The 24,871-nt window shown below is 40.7% G+C and overlaps 1 protein-coding gene across 2 annotated transcripts in view; it reads right to left on the bottom strand.

Moving 5' to 3' along the window:
• Nucleotides 1–24,871, bottom strand: part of LOC122806522 (phospholipid scramblase 2-like) — a 727,109-nt gene that overhangs the window by 125,949 nt on the left and 576,289 nt on the right. For both annotated transcript variants that reach the window (XM_044077022.1, XM_044077023.1), the window contains exons 5-6: nt 24,629–24,849; nt 13,303–13,464 (exon numbers count right to left, since the gene is read on the bottom strand). In XM_044077022.1, coding sequence (XP_043932957.1) covers nt 13,303–13,464; nt 24,629–24,849 — 383 coding nt within the window. The remainder of the gene's footprint in view (nt 1–13,302; nt 13,465–24,628; nt 24,850–24,871) is intronic.

The raw sequence follows: 24,871 nt of genomic DNA, 5'->3' as shown, positions 1-24,871 counted from the left end.
TGAATGCTCCCCATATCCATGAGGGATGTAACATTTTTCTCTGCCTCTGCCCATTGATTTTTTGGCAGATCTGGCCAACCGTTTGCCACTGGCAGAATATGGAAATGGAATCTGTATCCCTGAGATACTATGTTTAGCACCCACTTGTCCTGGGTTATTAACTGCCAAATTTGAGCAAAAAGTGCTAATTTTCCCCCTAAGGGTGCTGCCAAAAGATAAGTGTTTGGTGCAGGTAGAGGAAAGTCATTGGGACTGTTTTCTGTAGGTTTGCACTTTATCTCCTTCAGATTTGAAGGTAGAAGCGCCCCATTGCTTTGACCTGTATGAATCTTGCGACTGTTATCTGGAACCCTTAGGGCATCTGGATTTGCCCCTTTGAGCTCTGTCTGACACAGGAAAGAACCAATTTTTTGTAGGCCAGTGTCTACTGAATCTTGGTGGCTGCACTTGTAAGAAGTCTTTTACAGTTTGCAAAGACTTAACTCTGTCTTCCATTTTCTTTAAAACCTCTTCTGCCTTAATACCAAACAGAGTATCATGCTGTAAAGGTGCATCTAGCAATTTAGCTTTAACATGATCAGGCAAATTTTGTTCCGTTAGCCAGGCATACCTCCTAATCACAGATCCAGTAACTGCGGCCCTGCAGGAGGCCACTAAGGAATCAAAATCACATTGCAAAGTATGCTTTCCAACCTGTTCAGCTGCATGCAATAATTCCTGCAATTCTTTATTTTCTGCACATTCAGAAATCAACATCATTTTCTGTTTCAGCAATCCCATAACATGTTGATACTTGAGCATATGAAATTGACAGTTTAAGGCCCTAATTGCCAAGGTTGCAGATGTATAAACCTTTTTTTCCCATCTATCCAGTGCCATTGAATCTCTGTCAGAGGGGGTAGGGTTTTTTGCTGTTGAGGCCTTAACTCCCTTTGGACCCTGTGAAATAGTTTCAGGATCAGCAGCAGAGTTTCTACATAAAAGTTTATGTGAGTCAGGGACCCTGTAATATCTGTCAGGTTTGATGGGAGCCGGAGGTAAGGAGTCAGGGGTCAAGCTAGACTCCAAAAACACATCATCCACAATGTCTAAAACAGGGGGTATGGCTAAAGGCCTGTGCTGAGGGAGAAGGAATTCCTTGAGCCTCTTTTTTGATTCTGAGAAATCTTGACTCTTCCTAGTGAAAATGCTCCATCAAAGTATGCAAGGTTTCTCCAAATTAATAATCCTCAGGAGGTGATGCAAATGGTATAGATTCCTCTGTATCTGAATCCTCGTAGGGAAGTATAGATAATTCCTGATCAGAAGAAGAATCAGAAGAAATAGAAACCTGATCTGAAGATTAATAATCAGTGTCTTGCCTAGGCCTCTTATCTGGAGGGGGATGGGTACCCCTGATCAAGGTAATAAGGTCTACAGCCATTTTGATCATCTGTTTTTTAGGCATAGAGGCCTGTGCACATGGGCTCATGCGTCAGTTTTTTAGTTTTAGAAGTTGCTTTTGTCTTTGGTTTTGCAGCTGTCGTCGGTTTGATATACAAATGTTGAGGCCTGAATATACCCTCAGAAGCCAGTGCCTGCTCAGCGGCTCCGGACCCATCCGAGGGAGATACCTCCGTCGGTCCAATACTTTGAGTATCTCACGGCATGCAGGACTCCACATGGGTGTCGGCAGGGGCCTGCGACTCGAAAGTAGCGGGTATCAGGGGCTGCGAAAGTGCCTCACTGAGTACCGGAGAACCGGCGACTGGCTTAGGAGAAGCTTCGTCGTTGGTTTTGGAACTCGACTGTCTCTCTCTGTCCTTTTCTTTGCATTTTTATGTACTCCAGTAGTCGGATTGCTATCCGACGACATTTCTGGGTAGTTAAATCTGTTTCCAAAATACTTTGAGGCAAAAATATACCGAAGCTTAATAGTGAGTTGGTTAAATCTAGAACAAAACCGACAGCCAGGCACGTTGTGATCAGGGCCTAGGCAAGGAATACAGTATAAATTGAAATCCTTATGAGGTTTTTGCTTCCCACAAGTAGTACAATTATTAACTTTTTCTGACATCGGTATGGAGCAAGAAAAAAGTTTCCCCAACGGGGTACTTAGTTTTAGTGAAGACTTCGGTTCTGAAACTCAAACTCGAATATTTCAGTACTCGGCCGACCGGCACTTACAAAATGCTTCTGCTTCGGGCACCGTGCGGCAAGAAAGACTGAAGAAAATGGCGTTGGCTGCATGTTTTATACCCCTGACGACCTGACAGCATGGAAGATGAGACAGCAACTGACGCAGGACCCAAGATTTTGGGATTTAGGCCGAATGAGGGCAACCTGCCAGCAGATTACCCTAATGCAATCACTGCAACAGTGAAACACGAAGAACATCAATGACTTCTACACAGAGATGCATGTGCCACTGAAACATGGGATTCTTGTACAACACTGGTCAATGGGTGTGTTCCCCTGCCAGCAGAAGAATACCTGGAAAGAATCACTAGACAGAATGGTTCATCAGTGGAGCACAACAGATTACTTGGACAAGGCAACTGCCTACACTGTATTACGACAGCAGCACACTCTACTTTAGTAACCGCATCTGGTAATGGCAATGCCTACACTATCTGCATGCATAGCAGTGGGATGACCTTAAAGGTGACTGAGTTTCTGTAGTGAACAGAATCCTGGTCTCTTGAGTTTGTCTGTAAGAAGCAACACTTTTCTCTATGTCCATGGGGAATGGATTGACTACTTTACTAGCTGTGTATCTCAGCTATTTTCAAATGGTAAGAGAGGCTGTGTTCTGCATTAGCAATGGGATGCTGACCCATTTGTGCAAGGAAAAGGCCACCTATGTCATCCATGGAATGACATCTCTGACATTTTCCTCTACATCTTTAATATGATGACCACGTCTAGTGTCCACCCATCTTCGTTATGATGAAATGTCAGCCACTTAGAATGTAAAACCATCTTCCTCTTCATGGAATCTCAGCCCCCTTTGGATTAAAACTGGCAGATCTTCCTCATCACTCTTTTTAAAGAGCATAAAGACAAGGTCAACAAACTCCTCCAGAGACTCTACTGTATTGTGTGGCCACACAGCAGTGATATTTTCTTTCTCCTTGAAATCAATACATTCTTTATGTCAGTAATACAAAACATTTCTAATACAAAACATTTCTCCTGGACTCAAATGCATGTCAAACAAGCCCTTGACTACTGGTCAGCATCTCACTCATGCATTCTGAGATGGAGTCCACTGTCTTGCTCTGTCCATTTCCCTTGCCTTTATTTCATTGATAAGCAATATCTTGCTATCATTTAGGAAGAATACAAAGGGCATTAATAATTCTGGGGCTTGGTACCCTGTAAGTTTCAGTACATCCTCCTGGGGATAACAACAGTACAAAACTGAATACATTTCATTCACACATGCCAAAGTGCAATGAAATACAGGCAGTATTACTCGCCATAAACAGTAGTAATCAGTTTACTATTTACCTTTGCTGATACACTGAATCACTAATGTGTGCCTACATTTACCTCAGTTCTGATGGTGTCTCCATGGATAAGTTATGATGCAGACATACATGACCAATATCCAAGCAATTTTGGTCATCAAGTAGTTTTTCCTTCATACAAATTCAACATGGAATATAACACTCATTTTAAAAGTGGCAAGCAATGCAGAGAATAGAGATAAATTTGCAACCTGTTTTAAAAATATGGCACACAGTTTGAAGCCGTGAATGCAAGCCTGAATGCTCTATTGTCCAGAGTCTCCCCAGCACAAATGAAACTGACAGTGGGAATGGGACTGGCTGGCCAACACTGGCTTACCCATCAATGGGGGAGATGGGCACTGGTGAAGGGTAGCATTCAGGACCCTTATCCATGGGAGGATGCAACCTATACCAAACAAACTGAGAAACCTATCAAAAATAATTTTGCCGATTCAAAACATTACATGTGAAACATATCTCCATGCAATCCTGTAAACTTAGAGAATGGCTTCTGCATGTTTGGTCCAAATGGTCAACATGAAAATGCCCAGTTCTGTCAAAAGGCAACTGCTACTTCAATTAGTGTCATCCCCTGTGCCAGTGTACCCTTAGTACAACTCCTGCAACTAATTGTGCAGTTCTGTCATAAAATGTGATCTTTGCTTCATGTACATACTTAGACAGCAGCACATAAATCCTTGACCACATTCCATCTACTGCGTGTGTGTGTGTGTGTGTGTGTGTGTGTGTTTGTAGATGAATCAGTTGTACAATAAAGGGTCACTGCTATTCATATGGATGCAGACCATGTTTCTGCATCAGAAGCATCTTCAAAACAGTATCTCAAAGTGCAGAGCTCTCATGATACCAGTAAGCATATTAGGGACACTTTCACAGTGGTATTGCTAGTGCCATTCCAGACTTGCACAAGTCAATTTCAGCTCAAATGAGTTAAATATTGATTCCAAGCTGAAAACCAAAACTGTTGTGTGCCCTGGGGCTACTGTATATTGATTCTAAGCTGACAAAATGGTTACCGCTCTTTTACAGCAGCAGAAAAGTACAGTTTTGTACCTACCATAAATGTAGATGTCCGATAGGTATGCATCTCCAGTCATGACATATGTCCTGACTCAGGCAGCCCTTCGGTCGGCCGGATTCCAAAGTCTGGGTCCGGCGTCGGCTGATGTCGCCTTCCCGGCGCCAGAGCCTGGGGTATAAAAGCATCAGCCGACGCCATCTTCCTCAGTTTTTCTTGCCCCAGATGCCAGGTGCCCTCTAAGGAAGGCTAAATTTGGAGAAATGCAATAAATTCCAAACATGCACAAAAATATATACATATATAAAAACAAATACACCATAATAGATAACCCCAGCTAGCTATGAGAGGGGAATGTACCCAAGAAATACCACAGAGGGGAAGGAGGGGGGGTAAACCTGACTGCAGATGCATACCTATCGGACATCTACATTTATGGTAGGTACAAAACTGTACTATGTCCTTCAAGGATGCATCTGCAGTCATGACATATGGGTATAATACCATAGCCAATCTGGGGGTGGAGGATCTATGTAAAGGATGGTGTAGCTAGAATGCCCTGCAGGACTGCCGTAGCAAAGCCTGCTCTGGATCTGGAATATAAAGGTAAGTTGTAATGCTTGGAAAATGTATGCACGGAGCTCCATGTAGCAGCTTCTAAAATGTCCTTGGTAGCCACTCCTCTTAAGAAGGCTGTGGAGGTGGCTGTGGCTCTGGTCGAATGAGGTCTAATGTTAGCTGGCACAGTTTTTCCATGAAAGGAGTAACAGAAATGAATGCAATTCCCTATCCATTTTGAGATTGTCTGTTTTGAAATTGCTTTTCCTTGTGCACCAGCAGCATATGCTACAAACAACTGGTCAGTTTTTCTGTAATTTTTAGTTCTGTCCAAGTAGTAGCGCAACTGTCTGTGTAGGGTGTGCAGAAGCTTTTCCCTTTTGTTTTGTGGATTTGGAAAGAAGGTAGGCAGGTGAATAGCTTGGTTTAATGAAACCCTAGATACCACCTTTGGCATAAATGAAGGATTGGTTCTCAATGAGACTCTGTCTTGAAAAATAAGAAATGGCTGTACTGCCATGAGGGCCTGTAACTCAGATACTCTTCTTGCTGAGGTTATGGCCAGAAGGAAGGCAGTCTTCCATGAGAGGAACTGTAGTTCTGCAGATGCTGCTGGTTCAAAGGGAGGCAGTGTTAGTTTTTCCAACACGAAGTTAAGGTCCCAAGTAGGCAGTGGTGGTTTCCTTGGAGGATTGATGTTTTTAATTCCTCTTAGAAACTGTCTTAGCAGAGGATGAGAGAAGACAGGAGGATCAGTGTTGTACTCTACTGAAATTGCTGAAGCATGAATTTTAATGGAAGAGTAAGACAGGCCATTGTGGAGCATTTCTGCTAAATATTCCAGGATATGCGCCATGTTCATAACTGTTGCATCTAGGCCCTTTGAGGTGTTCCAGGTGTGAAATCTTTTCCATTTTGCTGAGTATGCTTTTCGTGTGGAAGGCCTGCGAGCTTCCATGATGATATCCTTCACTCTCTTGGATAGCTTATCCTGGTGATGGGTCAAGGCATTTTCCAGGCAGCTAGCTGTAATGTTTTCAGGTTGGAATGCAGAATTTTGTAATTGTGCTGTGTCAGGAGAAGTGGCCATTGTGGCAGAAGCCATGGTTTTGTCCGTGACATGCTCTTTAGCAATGGGTACCAGTGCTGTCTTGGCCAGTCCAGAGCTATCAGAATCACTCTTGGCTGCTCTGCCCTGATCTTCAGTAAGACCTTGGTCATTAATGGAAGAGGTGGGAATGCATACACTGTTAGATCTCTCCAGCTGAAAGAGTGGGTGTCCACTTTCCATGCTTGTGGGTGGTATGTCCTTGTGCAGAATTTGTCCAGCTGATGATTGTGTGGGGAGGCAAAGAGGTCTATGTCCGGTCTCCCCCATGATTGTGTTATCTGATGGAAGATGTCTGGGTGCAGCATCCATTCGTGTGCATCCATGATGTTCCTGCTTAAGCTGTCCGCCAGTATATTGTCCTTTCCTGGTACAAACTGGGATTGCAGCTGTATATTGAGAGTCAGGGAAAGTTCCCATAGATTCATTGCCAGTCTGCAAAGAGGGTAGGAATGTGTGCCTCCTTGCTTATGTACCACATAACTGTAGTGTTGTCTGTCCTTATTAGCAGGTGGCCTTGATGTAGAAATAACTTGAAGGCCTTGATTGCATGTATCACTGCCAGCATTTCCTTTTGGTTTATGTGCATGCGTAGCTCTTTTTGTGACCATAATCCTTGAATGCATTTTCCTTCCATGTGCGCTCCCCATCCATGGTCTGAAGCGTCCGTTGTAATGGTTTGGCTGGCTATTGGTTTGCTGAAGGGCAAACCCCTGTTTGACTGGCTTGCTTGAGCCCACCACAGAAATTCCCTTTGAAGGCATGGAATGAGTGGTATTAAAGTTTCCAAGCTGTGACTGTGCTGAGTCCATAAACTCCTTAGGTACCATTGGAGTTTTCTCATATGTAGCCTTGCTTGAGGAATCAGAAGAATGCAAGAAGCCATGTAACCCAGGGCCTGCAGGATTTTCCTTGCAGTCAGCTGAGTTTGTCTTGACAGGTTTTTGAAGTAATCCGGTAGTTGGTTTTGTTTTTCTTCTGTGAGGAAAGCCATTTGGGTGGTTGTGTCTAGATCCGCACCCAGAAAAGTTATTCTTTGGGATGGTACCAGTCTTGACTTGTGAATGTTGACTGTATATCCCAAGGCCTAAAGAAGATAGATGGCATAATTCAAGTGTTTTTCCAAAATTTGTTGGCTGTCTGCTTGTATACGGCAGTCATCCAGATACGGGTATATTTGCATCCCCCGAAGTCTGCAGTGTGCAATTACTGATGCCAGGCATTTCGTGAATACTCTGGGTGCAGTAGATAAGCCAAAGGGCAATGCTGAGAATTGATAATGCTCCGAACCTGCAAGAAATCTGAGGTGTCTTCTGCAGCTTTGTCTGATAGGGACATGCAGGTATGCCTCCCTGAGGTCCAGAGTTACCAGCCAAGACCCCTTTCCCAGCATGGGAAGGAGTTGCTGTAGAGTCAGCATTCTGAATTTTGGCACAATGAGATAAGTATTTAGTGCGGACAAGTCGAGAATAGGCCTCCAATTCTTTTCTTTTCTTGGAACAAGGAAGAGTCTGGAATAAAATCCTTGGCCTTGTTCTGCGAGAGGAACCTTTTCTATTGCTTTCATTTTCATTAAGTTGGAGATTTGTTTCAAAGCCTCTGCCCTTTGATTTGGTGGCAGGTCTGGCATGCCTTTCCTTTTCGGTAATGTGTGGAAATGGAACCTGTATCCTTTGTCTATTATTTGTAGTGTCCATTTGTCCCTTGTAATAATGTGCCAATTTTCTGAAAATAAGGAAAGCTTTCCGCCCAAGTGTGCTTCCAATTGAGCCCTGGTTGGCGGTGTCAAGGTAAAGTCATTGAGTCTGTCTTTGTGCAGCAGTTGTAGGTCCTGCACTACCTCTCTGGTTGGGATGCTGCCATTGACGTCCTCTGTAGGAGCCTCTAGCTTGCCCTCTACCTCTGGCATGCCTGTTCTTGCCTCTCTGAAATCTGTCTGTGTCTGGAAAGGACCAGTTCTTGGAAGGCCAATTTCTGCTGAATCTTGTTGGTTGGACCTGCATAAAATCTTTGACTGTTTGTACAGATTTGCCTTTTCTTCAAATTTCTTTAAGACCTCCTGAGCAGTGGAGCCAAATAACTTTTGCTTTTCCAGTGGAGCATCCAGAAGCTTTGCTTTAACATGGTCTGGCAGAGATTGTTCCTTCAGCCAAGCATGCCTACGTATAACTGCACCTGTCATAGCTGACCTACATGAAGCTTCCAATGCATCATAACCACACTGCAAAAAATGGTTGCTAACCTGTTGAGAGTTATGTACCAGTTCCTGAAGTGATTTGTGATCTAGGGGTTCAGGAGAAGACAGCTTTTTATGCAATTCATCTAACAAATATTCTTGGTACTGAATCATATGAAATTGACAGTTTAAAGCCCTCATAGCAAGGGTAGCAGAAGTATACACTTTTTTACCCCATCGCTCTGAAGCCCTGGACTCCCTTTCAGAGGGGAGTGGATTTTTTGTAGTGGCAGCTGTAACCCCTTTAGAGCCCTGGGAAATAGTTTCTGGATCAGCAGAGTGGGCCTTGTAAAGGAAAAGATGAGATTCCGGGACCCTGTAGTACCTATCAGGTTTGGCAGGAGCCGGAGGGAGAGTGTCAGGGGTTGTGCTAGATTCCGAGTACACATCATCAATGACATTCAAAACAGGGGGAATAGCCAAAGGTCTATGCTGAGGCAAATGCAAGAAGGTCCTTAATCTCTTCCTGGAATCAGAGAATTCCTGGCCCTGCCATTGGAAATGCTCCCTCATAATGTGCAAAGTTTCCCCAAAAGACAGTTCTTCAGGAGGGGAGGCCGAAGGGATAGATTCCTCTGCATCTGAATCCTCGTAGGCCGAAAAAGCCTCCTCCTGGTAGTCTGAGAGAGCAGAGCCAGCAGAGGCCTCATCACAGGAGAGGGGATCAGAGGGCTCAACCCTTGGCTTTTTTGCTGTAGAAGGTTGAGAGCCCCTGTCCGGATGAGGCTGAGAGCCCCTAATAAATATAATAAAGTCCTCTGCTAGACTAAGGATCTGAGAACCTGTAGTGGGTCCCTGAGGGATAACCCTGGGAGGCATAGATTTAGAGTGTTTAGCAGCTTTAGCCCTAGAGAATGCCTTAATAGACATGGATGCAGGAGAACTAGCTGCACCACGTGCTGGTGTAGTTTTGTCTAAGGGAATGGTGTCGGAAGGTTCCTGGACGCCAGATTCCAAAGGAGATTCAACAACCGAGACAGTAGTGGCCTCCGGGGCCGAGGTTGTCGGTTGTACGGTTTCGGTGGACGGTAGTACCAAGGACTCGGTTTCAGCCGAAACCGAGACACTCGCGGTAGACCTGAAACCGCGGACCGCGGGTGTCGGTCCTTGTCCTTGCGTTTCTTCATTAAATGCGAAGTCGGAGTCTCCGACGACATTTTGTAAGCAAAACTAGCCCCCAAAAAATTCCTCTGCAAACTCCGACCGACGTCTTAGAGTGCGTCGGTTGAAGGAAGCACAGGCGGAACAGGCCGAGACGTCGTGGTCTGGGCCTAGGCAAGGTAGGCAGTAAGAGTGGAAATCCTTATGAGGTATTTGTTTCCCACAAGTTAAGCAATTATTAATTTTATCTGACATCGGCTGAGGCAAGAAAGAGTCCCCAACGGGGTACTTAGCATTTGAAGTCTTCGGTTTAGCTGAATTACAGGAGCTGGCCAACCGGCACTTGCGAACTGCTTCTGCTTCGGGCTCCACGCGGCAAGAAAGACTGAGGAAGATGGCGTCGGCTGACGCTTTTATACCCCAGGCACTCTGACGTCGGGGAAGGGGCGACATCAGCCGACGCCGGACCCAGACTTTGGAATCCGGCCGACCGAAGGGCTGCCTGAGGCAGGACAACCCATATGTCATGACTGCAGATGCATCCTTGAAGGACATCTCTAGCTCCATCCAATAACTACAAAATAAACTTCTCTCCAAGCTAAAACATATTACCCTAACTGTACAAAATTTACTACCAAATACCTCAAACAGCCTTGGCCCTACCTGTGTCCATATTGATAAACCACTGTATTAAAGAAAGCTACATCCCTACTCTGTAGAAAGTGATACATTCTTCCTCTACACAAAGGGGACAGTTCCACAAATCTATCCATCTACAGACCCACGGCTATTATGTCACCATTATCCAAAATACTAAAAATGCATCCTGTCCCAGCTATTCACTTTTATCACCAACAATAACTTCCATCTCCCTCTCAGCAGAGTCCCCCCCCCTCACAGTACCACCACAGCCCTACTTCATTTTAAATGTAAATGAGAACAGAAACAAAGGCAACCTTGTCTCAGCAGTATTTTGACTTATCTAAAGCCTGTGACAGTGTCGTATCCAAAGCTCCTAAAGTCTGTTTAGTATTCTCCTTCTGGCACTCCATCTCCCTCTCAGGACAGGCAACATGGAGTCAAATGGCAAAACAATATGTCCATTTTACTCCCAATAACCATTTGAGTCCCACAAGGCTCCATCCTCAGACCAATTCTTTAACATTATAAACAAGTCCCCACAGCATCCAAAGAATCCGCCATAACTGAATATACAGAGGACTCCTTCATATCTCCAAAAATCTTAGATAAGCTACAGCACATGTAAGAGTCCCTCACAAAGAAACCTCAACCAATCAAATCACAACTCCTCCTCAACCCAAAAAGTCCTGCTTGATACTATTTACCCCAAAACATACATTAGATAAAAATAAATTATCCTTAACCTCTGCAAACAAAACCAACACACAGTTACCCATACTAAACACTTAAAACCTAAAATTCCATCTCTATATACATGCCATAAAGATATCACATCAAAAATGTGGTGCCCTTACAGAGTCAAACATTTTCTCACCAACTAGGCCAGGAAAACCAAAACCTCAGCCTACCCAATTCCCAGTCTTCTCTGTGCAGCAAACCTGTTGATTTACACTCTACCCTGTTATCAGTCCTAGCACACTGTTACAGCAAAATGGCTTAGTTTGCCACTGACCACCACTATTGTTCCCACCACTGCCTAGCCTTATAGCAATTAAATTGGTTAGAACTTAATCATTACCTTAAGTTCAATTAATCATGCCTCATAGGGTCTTATACAAATCCAACAATTGCCCAAGTCCGAAATACCTCCCAACATGCCAACCAAATATTAAACCAGCAGATAATGTTTCTGACATTTAGTAAACAATTCCACAGGTATGACATACTTCAGCTACATTTCAAAATGGCTAACCTCAAATACTTCAAGAAACAACCAAGACAATTCCTAATGGACACCTGGTCCTGCTCATGTACAACTCCCAAATAGCCTTCCTGAATTCTCATTTTATTTTAGGGAATGTTCACTCTTCACAATCTTACTATATCATAACAGTATCAAAAGACTGAAGTATTCTGTTTCTATGACCACCTCTGTATGCATTAGAATAATTTAATTAGTGCAACGTATTTCTTGTATTATCCCCCCATCTTGCATGTCATGTGCTGTATTAGAATTTTTTAATTGCTTGTACAAATGTATAACAGTTTTGAAACCTGTACATCAAATTGTGGAGCTTTTCTCACCAGGTCTTTTATGTACATTATTTAAAAAGGTAATTGTGCATGTATTTTAATACACATTTAACACCTTTACTTATTTGGATCTACATTTTATGCTAGAATCTCACATGCATGTATATAGGACTTTCATATATCATACTACACAATACTATTTTACCTTGTGTTTCACATATTCTGTAACTGTTTCTTACATTTTAAGGCGTTAATTTGCTTAACACAGGACCAAGTCACCTATTAAAACCGTCACTTAACTGGTTATGAAAAATGGGAAAAAAGTACATATAAAATACAAATTCATGCAAAATCTCAGGCTGGGTAGCCAACACTTAACCAGAAAACAGCAAAGCACGCACATGGTACAGGAGGATTGCAGAATGCACTGAACAACCAGAGACTAAATGAAATAAATATCCAGCAGAGGAGCACTTAATGCAATGCAACAAATCTTTTTATTCAGCCAGTGGACACCAAAACTTCATTAAAAAGGAATACTCTTACAAAGCTGACTGCTTCTTCCCATGTACCACTTATGTAATAGTGCTTCATGTTGCACTACCACTTGACTGCTCCTGTCTTAGACTCATATCTAACGGGTTCAGGAGCCTAAGTGGTGAGACATTTCCCCTGTGGTACATTTGACTGGGGACACATAACTGAAGTGACAGTCAGCTGCAGAGAAATATGTCTGTTTGCAAATTCCCTGTGGGCAAAGACAAACACACCCTGCCATGCTCACAGCTTTAATAACCAAATGCATGGAGGCAGAAGAAGTAATGAGTGTTGTGCTCAGTGTACAGTACATGCTTATGTAACTACAACATGTAGAAGTGTGCTACAGCATGGAGGAAATCCTGCAGGCTTCTGTAGTCACATTTATGCTCCAGTATGCATTTTAGGTAATGTTCCCTAGATACTGTGAAGGGGGTAGTTGTCCACACACACCGATTATAAAGACACTGCCCATTGTGCACTGCATTTTTACTGCCACTGACTCTGGCCAGCCTTCTGCTGATGCCTGCCATATTGCCTGCTGTCTCATGTTCCCTTGGGGACCATGGACATTATTTTCCCCCTATGCATTTGGCTATTGAAGTTGTGGACATGGCAATACATTCTTCTCTTGCCCACAGGGAATTTGCAAAAAAGCCATATTTCTCTGCAGTTGACTGTCACTTCAGTTGTGTGTCCCCAGTCAAATGTACCACAGGGAAATGTCTCACTGCCTAGGTGCCTGAACCCATATCTAACATTTATACCAGAAATCAACTCAAAATGATAGTGCTGTAACCTGCATTTCGTCACATGTGAGAAACAGCACAAGAAACTACAGGACTGCTCCAAATGCCTGCAAGTATATGAGAGAATGTCAAGTCATATAAAGTAACAAAATTAAGAAAAAGCACACACATCTAGATTTTAATAACTCTGCAGTAACTGTTAAAATGTTTATTATGCTCTTACATGAACTCAGGGATGTAAAAGTAGCACCCGGAAGTGGTAAAAAAAACAGATACACGGAAAACGTAGCAGTGAAAATGCATACCTTAAAATTAATATCTCCACAGCAATTGCAGGCAAAACAGGGCCCAACAATCTTCAAAACTGTCTCTTTGGAAGCATTCTGAACTGAGAATTTTGGAATAAAAGGGTGCCAGTTTTGTACAATATGCCCAATAGTAGTTCCCGGAGGAGACTGTACCTCCAGCTGAAAAAAACATAGAAAAGTTTATTCAGCATGTTACATACCCACTGTGGTGGTCAAACAATTCAGTTACATCTCATCTTTGGCATATCCTCAGACTACATTCTACATTACTTGGCCAATTTTTATTTTCTGATATCACCAACCCTATACAGGCCTTCATAGACATTACATCCTTTTTCAGTATGGTTTTCAGTTGTCCCGCTGAAATATTGTAAATACAGCATGTTCTTCCTTTGTATGTGCAAGCTCCTCCAAAACTGCTCTGCTCACATCCAGGGTTCTTGTTGCACTAAAATAACAGTGGATACCTAAAGGGCTGAGGTTCCCTTTGTACCACAATACCAAACCCCTCTTGCTTCCTCTTATGAAGCTCTGAAAGATGATTTTTTTATGAACAAATGTATAAAGGCACACAAGTTACCTTTGTTTCAATGACTATTTTTTGGCCTCATATCTAAGCTGAACACCTTATTCAGCTTCAAAGATCCTTCCTATGCAGTAATTTTAACTATGATCATACCTCTTGACATCCAAGCATTGAAAATCATAGCACTGACACCTTTAAAATCATGACAGAGGTCATACCCTACACATCTTCTTAACCCAAGAATTCTGGACAAAGTCAAAAATGAAGGGGAGACAAAGGTCCAAAAACAGGACAATTCATAAATATTGGACTTCAAAACTTATAAATTACATAGAACAAACAGGATTTGCATTATAACGCATCCTCTGGTGTGTATTGATGTACAAAACTCAAGTGCCAGCCATTGAGTGACTTCAATTCTCAGTGAAGTCAGAGAATCTAGACAGTGGAGGTAAAACGGGCATAATAAAGAGGAGTCATCTTAAGTACATAAACAACTTCAATTACAAAAAAGTCCCGATTTGAAAATGTTCTAAAAGGTTGCAGGTTAAGTCAGGAAAGTGTGAACAATCCTGTGCAATTTAGCACAAAAATGCATAGGGTACAGATTTCCAACAAATAAAAGGAGTTTGGGAGAACCAAAATGTACAACTCACCTTGTCTTGCTTACTGGCAATACAGGCACTTGCATCATTCTGTAGTACCTCAAGGAAATTTCAAAAATGTCATTCATCATGAGGTACAAATGCACTGAGCAGAAGGGGAGAGAAGCATTACCATAATTATGAAATGGATTAATTTAAAAGCTACACACTTTCCAGGCATTATATCATCTCAGACTACAGGTGGCAATGTGTATCACTCAATATGGTAAAGGGACTGGCAACTATTTTATGGGTCAAGCACTTGGAATTCATTATTCACAGGTAAAAGTAAATGCCCTACGCTAGTGCAACTCAAAAATATTTTTCAAAAAAACTAATTTTATTGCATCATCTCTGTGAGTGGTAAACTGCATTCAACCTATTTCAAAAACCCTCTGGTTTTAAGGTCTCACCTCTGTTTCCTATAATTTTATCCTCTCTTCCATTTATTTTCCTCTGTCAATTTCAAAATAGACAAACTCCTTCCACCTCTGTCTAATACACCAGTTTCAATACCCCAACTAATCCCTCCCATATCCCTTTGCACACCTTTTCACTCACTTCAATACTCAAGTTATTTTTTCTTTCCCTGTACGAAATAACCTTTGTATCCAACTTGCGTGTCATGTAATGTACCCACCTTCCCCTAATGACGATTCCTCATATTCTTACTGCCTTCCCTATTTTCTGCAGCTTCATTCTCGCCAACTACTTCCACTGTCTACAGTCTACTGTATATGAATTTTGTTGTACTCGCTATTTTAAAAGACCCTAACTGTTATAAACTGACATCTAACTGTTAAACTTGTCCATTCAGAGCCCATCTTCACATACACTGCTGAAAATGGCATGCATCTTTCAAATAAATTAAATTAAATAAGTTATGCAACTAGAAAAACACTGACAACACTGGGAATATAAGATAAAATGGTGAAAAGAGCTGGTTTACACAGACGGAAAGAAAGGCTCCACTGAAAATGAGCAAGCAATGATCCAGTTAACCTATCTATATATATGTACAATACATATGCTAACCAAAAAAGGGTAAACTTTTCAACTCAGGACTGAATTGGTGTACACTGAAAAATACATAACATTTGCACTGTTCACAGTTCTTTATTCCACATTTGTGTATACGTGACAGTGGGAGGGAAGATAAGGGAGTTTTACTTTATTTTTGGTCTGTTAAAACATGTGTTTAACAAAGTTCTTGTGTGTTAATGTACCCTCTAACAGTAGATGTTAAGATAGAGTCACTGCTTCATCTATTCTATAGTCAGATTCCTTATCTTTGCAGAGTATATGAAGGACAGATAACTTTGTGATCTTATTAGAAGAGCTTTAATGATAACCCAGAATGAGGCTGGATTCCTCTTTACTCCAGGATATGAAATGCATGGCTAAAAGGGAACACAATCTATGCCATTTTTACTTTTTGTACAACAGCCACTGGCAAGAGGAAATGCAACCTGTTCACTATCTACACAGTTCAAAGGAAGGAATGCATTTTTCCCACAAGAGTTTGTGGCTTAATATGCCTTTGGCCTTACTGGACATTTTATCTTCCTTCTAGGACATTGGGTCCGAATGGAGAGATAAGTCAGCAAGCAAAGGAGAGTATTACTGATGGAACTGAATTCATCCTCAAGCCTTGATGTGTTCCTTCATGAGGTGGACCCTGTTTTTCACAAAATCTCACAAAGACAACACTGATATAAATTGTATTTTACATAGCATTTATCATGGACAGAAGTAGGTTACAAAATAAAGATGGCTGGGTGCACAAGACAGGATAAAAAAACTGCCAAATCCTGTTAGGTGCACTGGTGCCAAGACTGGAAAAAATGACAGTGTAGAATCCTCAATACATGGAAATATTCCTACAATGGGGCTAGGCCAGGCCCAGGTGGAGGATGCCCCCCCCCCCTGTTGTAGAAGGGAGTAGCAGTCCACAACAATCACAAAAACTGATAGGCAAAAGCAGCCATAAAGACAAAAGTGTGGACTATTGAGGACAAGAAAGAAATTATGTACTGTTACTATTATGCAAGAAGCCCAGAAGATATACAAAAAGATTGAGAGAGAAATTAAAGGAAAGAAAAATACCTCTATAAGAAAAACTGTCAGAAACTGCAGATAAAAATGTGTGTTCATTAATACAACAGATTTATGAAAAAAATTGTCTAGACCAAAAAAAACTTCAGTCATTTGGAAAAAGCAACTGTGGAAGTGCAAAAATATAAAGAACAAAATCTAGGGACTTTTGAAAGGTATAAAAATAGGAACATGGGAAAGAGATCTGAAATGGTGCAATACTTACGCAAAGGAGAACACAAAAGGCAGCCTCAAAGATATTCCAAGAGAAATACAAGCAAAGGCATCCAGATATGGAAAATTTCACAATAAAAAATAAGATAAAGAGAGAATGTAGAATAGAATATTAGTAAAGAAGTTAAATAAACAGAAGTGAAGAGCACTTGCGAAGTGGAGGACTTACTGTAGAAAGTCTAAACCAGGTTATATCACAGCACGATGGAACAAGTTCCCAAAGTAAGGAAAAGCAGGAGATATCGGAAGAAGAAATATGGAAATGGGAAAGAAAACAATGTAATATGGTACAATATTTATTCAAAGAAGAAAGCAAAACTAATAAATACAAAAAAGCAGCACCAAACATATTTGAAGAGAAATACAGGCAAAGGGATCTGGACATGGAAAATTTTACAACAGAAAAATTAAGAAAACAGAGAGGAAAAGCCGAAGAGGATTATTAATACAGAAATTAAAGAAATACAAACTGAGGTTATGGATTACCTGCAAAGTGAATGACTTAGTGTAGAAAATCTAACTTCGATAACATCACAGCAAACAGACCAAATTAAGGAGAAACCAGTGGAGTGGGAAACATCCGATCATTTGCCATATAAATATACTTTGGAGCATTCCACAGGAAACCAGTGCACATGTTCAGATGGAGTTGAACAGCAAGGGGAGGAACAGGAAACTGTGGCATCTGTGGCGCAATTAATGTTGTGGAGGCCAGTGAGTTCCCATATGAAAGAGCAATGGATAGCAGGATGAAACTGAAGACAATGTGGCATAGGAAGATGCTCTGGAACTTTCTATAGAATGCTGCAGGAAATGGAAAACAAAGAATGTGCCCTCAGTTTAGAAGAAAATTATCTATGAGCAGAGTTGCTTGACTAAATAGAGAAATGGACAGACATATTAAGATCAATGAAAGAAAAAGACTACAGAAAGTCAATTAAACCCAAAAAAGTACAAGTTTGATAAAAAAATAAACACAGTAATTAGGACTGACCATAGAAATTCACGCGATAAAGTCTTACCACAAAACTCAGGGTAGTGAGGGAAAGGAAGGGGAGAAAATCAAATGCCATCATGGAAGTAACGAACAGAGAAAACTATACAGCAATTAAAACAAGAGTACATAAGACAGAATACATTGAGAAAAATATTCAGAAAGACAGAAGTGGTAAAAGCAGTTTACAGTATCAGAACAGAACAGGATCCATCATGCACTATCACAAATAATAAAAAAATCAGCACAAGCAGAAAATCTGGATAAATACAATGGAAAAATACAAAATAATCAATTTATTCATGACCCAAAAAAGTTTTAGAGAATTGGGAAACAAGGCAAAAGGAAATGAAACATCAAAAAAAAAAAAAGAAGAAAGATATATTTTGGAGAAATATCTATAATATCCTGTGCAACATACATATGCTAAATGGACAGAAGTAGTAAAAGAAAGAATAAGAAGTTCAAATGTACAGGGTATGAAATGGGATGAAGTAACAGCCCAAGAGATCGAAACAAAATTAATAAAAGCTCCTAATTGGAAAACCCCAGGCCCAGATGCAGTACCCAACATCTGGCTAAAAGTACTGACATCTTTACAGGAAGATTTTGCCATGAGTAAAAACTATTTATAAGCACACCCTGAACAGACGCCAGCCTGGTTAACAGGAAAAAACAATACTCCTATTAAGACTGAACTTGCAAGCTACACTAAAAACTATAAAGCAATAAGTTGTCATCAGACAATGTATAAACTATACATTGGAATTGATGCTAACAGGGTTTATAGTCATTTACAAGAAAACTCAATCATGGTAACAAAAGAAAGTCATATGGAACAAAGGATCATTTATTGTTAAATAAAGTCATAATGGAGAACTGTGAAAAGGGGAAGAATCTAAGGATGGCATGGATAGACTACAAAAAAGCACTTGACAGTATCCCAAATTCATGGATAGCAGTGCTTAAAATGTACAAGATACTACCCTACACTGATCAAATATATTACATTGACCGTGAAACACTGGCAAACCACTTTCCCGTTCAGCCATGATAAAGTACAAATCATTATTAAAGGGATAACACTTGAAATGGGGATATTCCAGGGTGACTCTCTGTCACCACTGTTCTTTTGTCTTGCCCTTAACCTATTAAGCAGTCTACTTAACAGAGTAGGTCATGGCTACAATTTGGCTCCCATAAAACAAAGTGTAAAGACTTTCCTTCTTTTTGTAAATGACTTAAAACTGTACAGTTCAGATGTGGAACTGAAAGTACAAATGCAAGTGGTGAAAATGTTTTCAGATATAAGAATGTCATTTGGTCTTGATAAATGTGCAAAAACAACCTTTAAAGCAGGAAAGCTGCAGCATCAGGAAAACATCAGTTTGGGAAAGGAATGTGACATAAAAGAACTTGAGCAAGAGGGAGTGCATATATATTTGGCAATTGATGTAGGATCAACAATAAAATATGAACAAATACAAATAAAAGGAATATTTTAGAAGACTTACTGAAAACAGAGATGACATCTAGAAATGGATGTTTTTTTGATGCTGCAGCTTTCCTGCTTTAAAGGTGACTTTTGCACATTTACCACCTCAAAACTGATTACATGTATAGATCTGCAATCGTGGGACTGCATACACACCTGCTGACCTCAGAAGACCTAAATGTAGTGAACGTTTTGTTGCATGAAAAGAGTAAGTCTAAGATGACATCCCTGCTTAGTTTAGCAGAAGCAGATCGGAGTCAAGTGGGAATGAAAATCAAACCAGAAGTAGATAAACATCAAGCAGCAACTGAATGTGCCAAAAACAAAAGAAAGAATATAAGGCAAAGGATCAGATGAAAAGGAAAGCAATGTGGAAAATGCATATCACGATCAAATGCAGGAATGGTTAAGGAGAGGTAAATTTAAACGAAAAGACATAAGGCTAATATTGGCAGCCAAAGATTGTAAACTAAGATGTACATAGTCCACTAAATCCACTGAACATGTGGGAGTAACAGACAAATGTAGGAAACAGTCTCATCTCGTTGCTGGTTGTGATATACTAATGACAGAAGGACTGTACTGAAAGGCATAATGTGGCAAGACTGCTGCACTGGGGATTGTGCAAACATCATAATATGAAGTAGCTGAAAAACACTGGAGACATGCGCCACAAAGCATTACAGAAAATGATAAAGTTTATATCACATGGATCACCTACTACCAACAGTTCAAAAAACAGATGTGAGAAAACCAGATATAGTAGTGCATGAAAAGACAAAAGTAGCACTGATCATTGAAATCGCTATACCCCGTGACTTTGTACGTACGACACTGTAGATACACAAAGCTGTAAAATACCAGTATTTGCAGGTAGAAATGAGGGCAATGTGGAAGAAGGATACCCAGACATTTCCAATGGTAGTAAGAGCAACAGATCTCATAAAAAGACTTTACCATTGTACTTAGATAGTTACCAGTACTTTTAACTCCATACGAACTGCAGGAGTTACTACTGGGTACATTGCAGGTGCTACGAAGAGCAGTTCTGGCTAATGTCAAAGACTGAAACAATATTAATTTCATGAACTTTAATCACAATTTGACTTAGGAATGGGGTCACTTCCCATCATGGTATTAGAAACTTAAAAGACTTGGAGAAATTAAAAGAGAGAAAACATAGTAGAAAAGTGCCCCCCCCCCCCCAACCACACACACACACACACACACACACACACACACACACACACACACCAGATACTTTGTCCTAAGATGACAAGAGCTGTACTTGCCAAAGGAAGGGAAGGCTTATGTGAAATGCAGAAAGGTAGGAGGAAAGCTATAATACTGGAATTAACCAATACTGAAGAGTTACTGTCATAACGAGTTGCTCGTACAATTTTGCTGTTTAGATTAATGCTACAGTTTGTATCCTTATCCACAGAAACAGCACTAAAGCTGTTACTTGCTTCCTGTGGGAATAGTTTATCATAGCATACCGTATAAATTTCTAATACCTGTAAAAGTTGTGCACTGTAATCCAAGTGACTGCCTCAAATAATCTGAGTGAATACGTTCCCAAAACAGTCTGCTGTCACCTGCTGCACTGGTAGATTATATCCTTATATCCTCACTGGTTATAATGGACAAAGAACACACAAACATGACAGGTTTGAGAGGAAAGTGTAGTGAAAACAAAGTGATCTGGATTAAGGTTTATATTTTTCTGCAGGGGAGTTTGGGAAACGGTAGTCAGGACATAAAACATTTTACTGAAAATAATCTGAATTGATTTTTAAATCAAACACAACATAGCTTAACTCGAGAAAGTTAATTGCTTTATTGACTGAACATACTTAAGTCTTAGAGTACTCACGAGTAATACTGCTTAGAGCTCGGCACGCAGCTGAAGCCCCAGAATACAATAAATTGCAAGTTTCCTTTGGCCAGTAACTTTTTTGATGTTTTATATTTATTTTCAGTTAAGTAGATACAAGTATTCTCACTAGTCATTTCAGATTATTTTCCATTGCTCTTAACATGTGATGTGGTTTGCTGGCTTTTTAGATAGCATTTACTTGGAGAATGACCTGCCCTGTTTACATGGTTTGAATTATACAAATTGCTGTTCAGACAACCCAACCATATTTCTAAGCATTACCCGAGCTGCTTATGAGCAGCCAGAACTTGCAAAAACCTTATATTCTTGACTTGTGGCTTACTACAGAAGTCTTGCAGCCAAACAGCATAGCTGAGTGCCAGTCCAGGTACCACCATTACCATGAAGGATGGATTAGTCCTGAGGATTACTCTGTCTTCGTGAAAGACAGTGAATGGCTCTTTGCACAATGAATCTCAAAGATCCTAAAACACACACGCGTGCACACACACACGCGCGCACACACACACACGCACACACACACACACACACACACACACACACACACACACACACACACACACACACACACACACACACACACACACACACACACACACACACACACACACACACACACACACACAAAGACCAAAACTTAGTTTCCATTGATGAGCTTGCTACAAAAAGGGAGTAAATTTTTCCAGTACAAAACTAAGGAGGGAAAAATGCATTGCTGGATAACCTGAGGAGACAAGCAACCAGCAATAATCTCCATATCATGCCTTAGAGGCACTTAAAGACAATGTCGGCCAGGGGAGGAACAGACACCAGTGTTACTCTAGTGTACCTTAAAGGCACCAAAGACAAAAATCCATGTTCCTTCTCCACCTCACACACAGGACATACGTCCTCTATGCCACTACCACACACCAGGGAAGCTAATATGAGCGAGAGGGAAAGGGCTTCAGTCTGTAAACCTTTGCACAGAGAACAGGTGCATTAACCCACAACACTGTTAGTGTTTTTTTTTAAACACATTAGTATGAATTTGAAATGTCTGCCATACCACAATGCTTGCAACAGTGAGTCAAAAGGAATAGTGGGAGAGACTTCAGTAAAAAGATGGGAGGTACACTACATGACACCAAGGATATTAATGTGCTAGCTCTAGCATAAACTCCAATGTCTGACATTAACTAAGGATGAATGATGTAAGGAACAAAAACCTAGGACATCAGGGATGTTCTCATCTTGGATAAGTAAGAGATACGTGGTGTATACAAGTGTGTGCACATTTGTATGGGAGTGAATTTTACACACACACACACACACACACACACACACACACACACACACACACACACACACACACACACACACACACACACACACTCCAGCCCATGTCCCTCACCACTCCACTTCCTTCTCTAGTATTCTACATTCTAGTACAGATAATAGACAGGCACTACTCCTGAAAAAAATCTTTATTCTGAAAATAACAATACAAGTTTGCATTTTTACTGGTAATGATGCATCTTCAAATTGCTCTCCTTTCTTTTGGTCCTTTGGAAGTATTACTCCAAGTTGCTGTTTTTTTATTCATTCTTCTGCTTCACTCCTGCCCTGTTTGTTCTTGTGTTTTTGCCAACAAGGCACATTATTTCACTGAATCTAGACTGTCATGTTTCAGTCTGTGTGTGCAGCTAAGATTTCTGGACAGAATTACAGATTATAGCCCCCACCTCTATACAGTGAATTTTTCTTGGCAGTACACTTTTGCAATACTGAAATAAAAAAAAAAAAAAAAAGAAAATTATGTAAAAAAAAATAGTTAAGACATTCTGAAAAACAGACCACTTAAAATATTTAACCATAAGCTATGAATTAAAATATGCCATGCATGTAGTATGCCTATAATTTTGTTTCTGTCCACTTGTGTTGTCCATTTGTATTTAACCTGTGTTTGTGTACCAGTTTAGCTTTTTACTTTCAGCAGAAGGCAACGACCCTGTGGTACCCCACAACTCAACATCCTTTCATATAAGCAAATAATCCTTTGTGTTCCTTTGGCTAGACAACATTTTGGCCATCCTACAGCCATAGAACTACTTCACAGCTTTCTCACTTCCTCACTACACCAAGGTGTGACACCATCACGGATACCATAAATACTCTGCACACCACAGTCATGAGCACTTTCATATTTAGTACTTGTTTACTCAAGGAACTGTCAGATATGACCTCCCTAGAACAACTCTACTGCAGTTGACTCTGTTCACCAGTAGCAGACCAACAATTACCTATGAACTTAATAGAAGGAACAAGACAGAGGAAGGAAAGTACTAAGCAGTCTACAGACCATTACCGGCTTAGTCTAAAACCCCCCATTCAAAAAAGGTCCCTCCAACCTCAAAGAAGGCATAACAAAACAGATGGGGGGTTAAGACTGCTCATCCAGTTATAGTGGTTTACCTTGAAGGTGGCAAGGATGTTGTTTGAAGGATAAAGTTTTTTTCCAGAGATAAGGGATATGTAGGGCTCTTACATTTTACCCCCTCCTCCTGTTAATTTGTTCAAAGTTCCAATTTTTCAGTGGTATATACTATCAATAACGAGGATAAATCTTTTTCCATGTCTACAAATCCTGAGCTACTGTATACATATGACAGCATAAGGAGGTAGCCAGTAAGCTGCAGATCAAAGATGAAAACTGCTGTGTACAAGGGTATCTTCATTAGGAGAAAATCAGAAGCCACAACTCAAAACTATCACACATTAAACTTTCACTACATCTACTGAGTAACTTTTCTGGCGTACTTAGCTGGTAAATAAATTACCAGCTCATGTGAAAAGTATACAAAGGACTTCTTAAACGCACAGCAAAAAAGTAAAAGTGCATTTCTTATTCATACATTTTTTGGATAATTTTGATTGTCACCCAAGTAGTAAAATAGTAAGTCCAACCTCTTTTGAAGAAATGGTGGTGTAATAGCTAGTGAATTAAGATTGGGTGGCACTTAAATAACACACAGTACTTGAAGCTATGAGGGGACAACCGAAAACCAGATGTCTTTAATCTCACTGCTAAAAGTGGGAAGTGGCAACAAAAACTGTGCCTGAAAGCCTCTTTTTAGGGGCATTAGAGGAGCTTTGCACAGCTAGTTATCACCTGACCATGAATAAAAACTACACTGATATACTTTGCTAATTACTTGTCCCCTTGGAATGTTTTACTTCAAGTAAAAAATTAAAAATAGAACTTTGAGGCAAAGATTCAGGTGGTACAGAAAGACTGAAAATTGCAATTTTTGGTTCAGATAAACACAATTGCTTGTCTTGCCATTTTAGGACCCCACATATTTAGAACACACACAAAGTGCAATATTCCTTTCTCAGCCAACAGCTCAAGTGCAACATTTGAATTTAAGTTTTAAAAGAAATAAAATTCACCTACCTCTTGCAGACAGCAAGGACACCAACAACTGGCACACCTGAAAGGCCGGACCAGATGAATAACTTCTCGGTTAGAGTTGTCCAATATTTTCATGTTAAAATAGCGAAGCGGTCCACAGCAGTTCCGTGTGCAGCAGTCATTCTCCTCTTTGGCAAAAAATATCTTCTGTCCCATGCTGTTCTTTATCTCATACTTGTTGTTAGTCTCAAAGCCAATGAAAGCTGAAACAGGTTACAGAGCCTT

Source organism: Protopterus annectens, chromosome 7.part0, assembly GCF_019279795.1.
Source record: "Protopterus annectens isolate FY-2018-M chromosome 7.part0, PAN1.0, whole genome shotgun sequence".
NCBI classification, from domain to species: Eukaryota; Metazoa; Chordata; order Ceratodontiformes; family Protopteridae; genus Protopterus; species Protopterus annectens.
The sequence above is the reverse complement of the archived record's forward strand: the minus strand, read 5'-3'. Positions and strand labels throughout refer to the sequence as shown.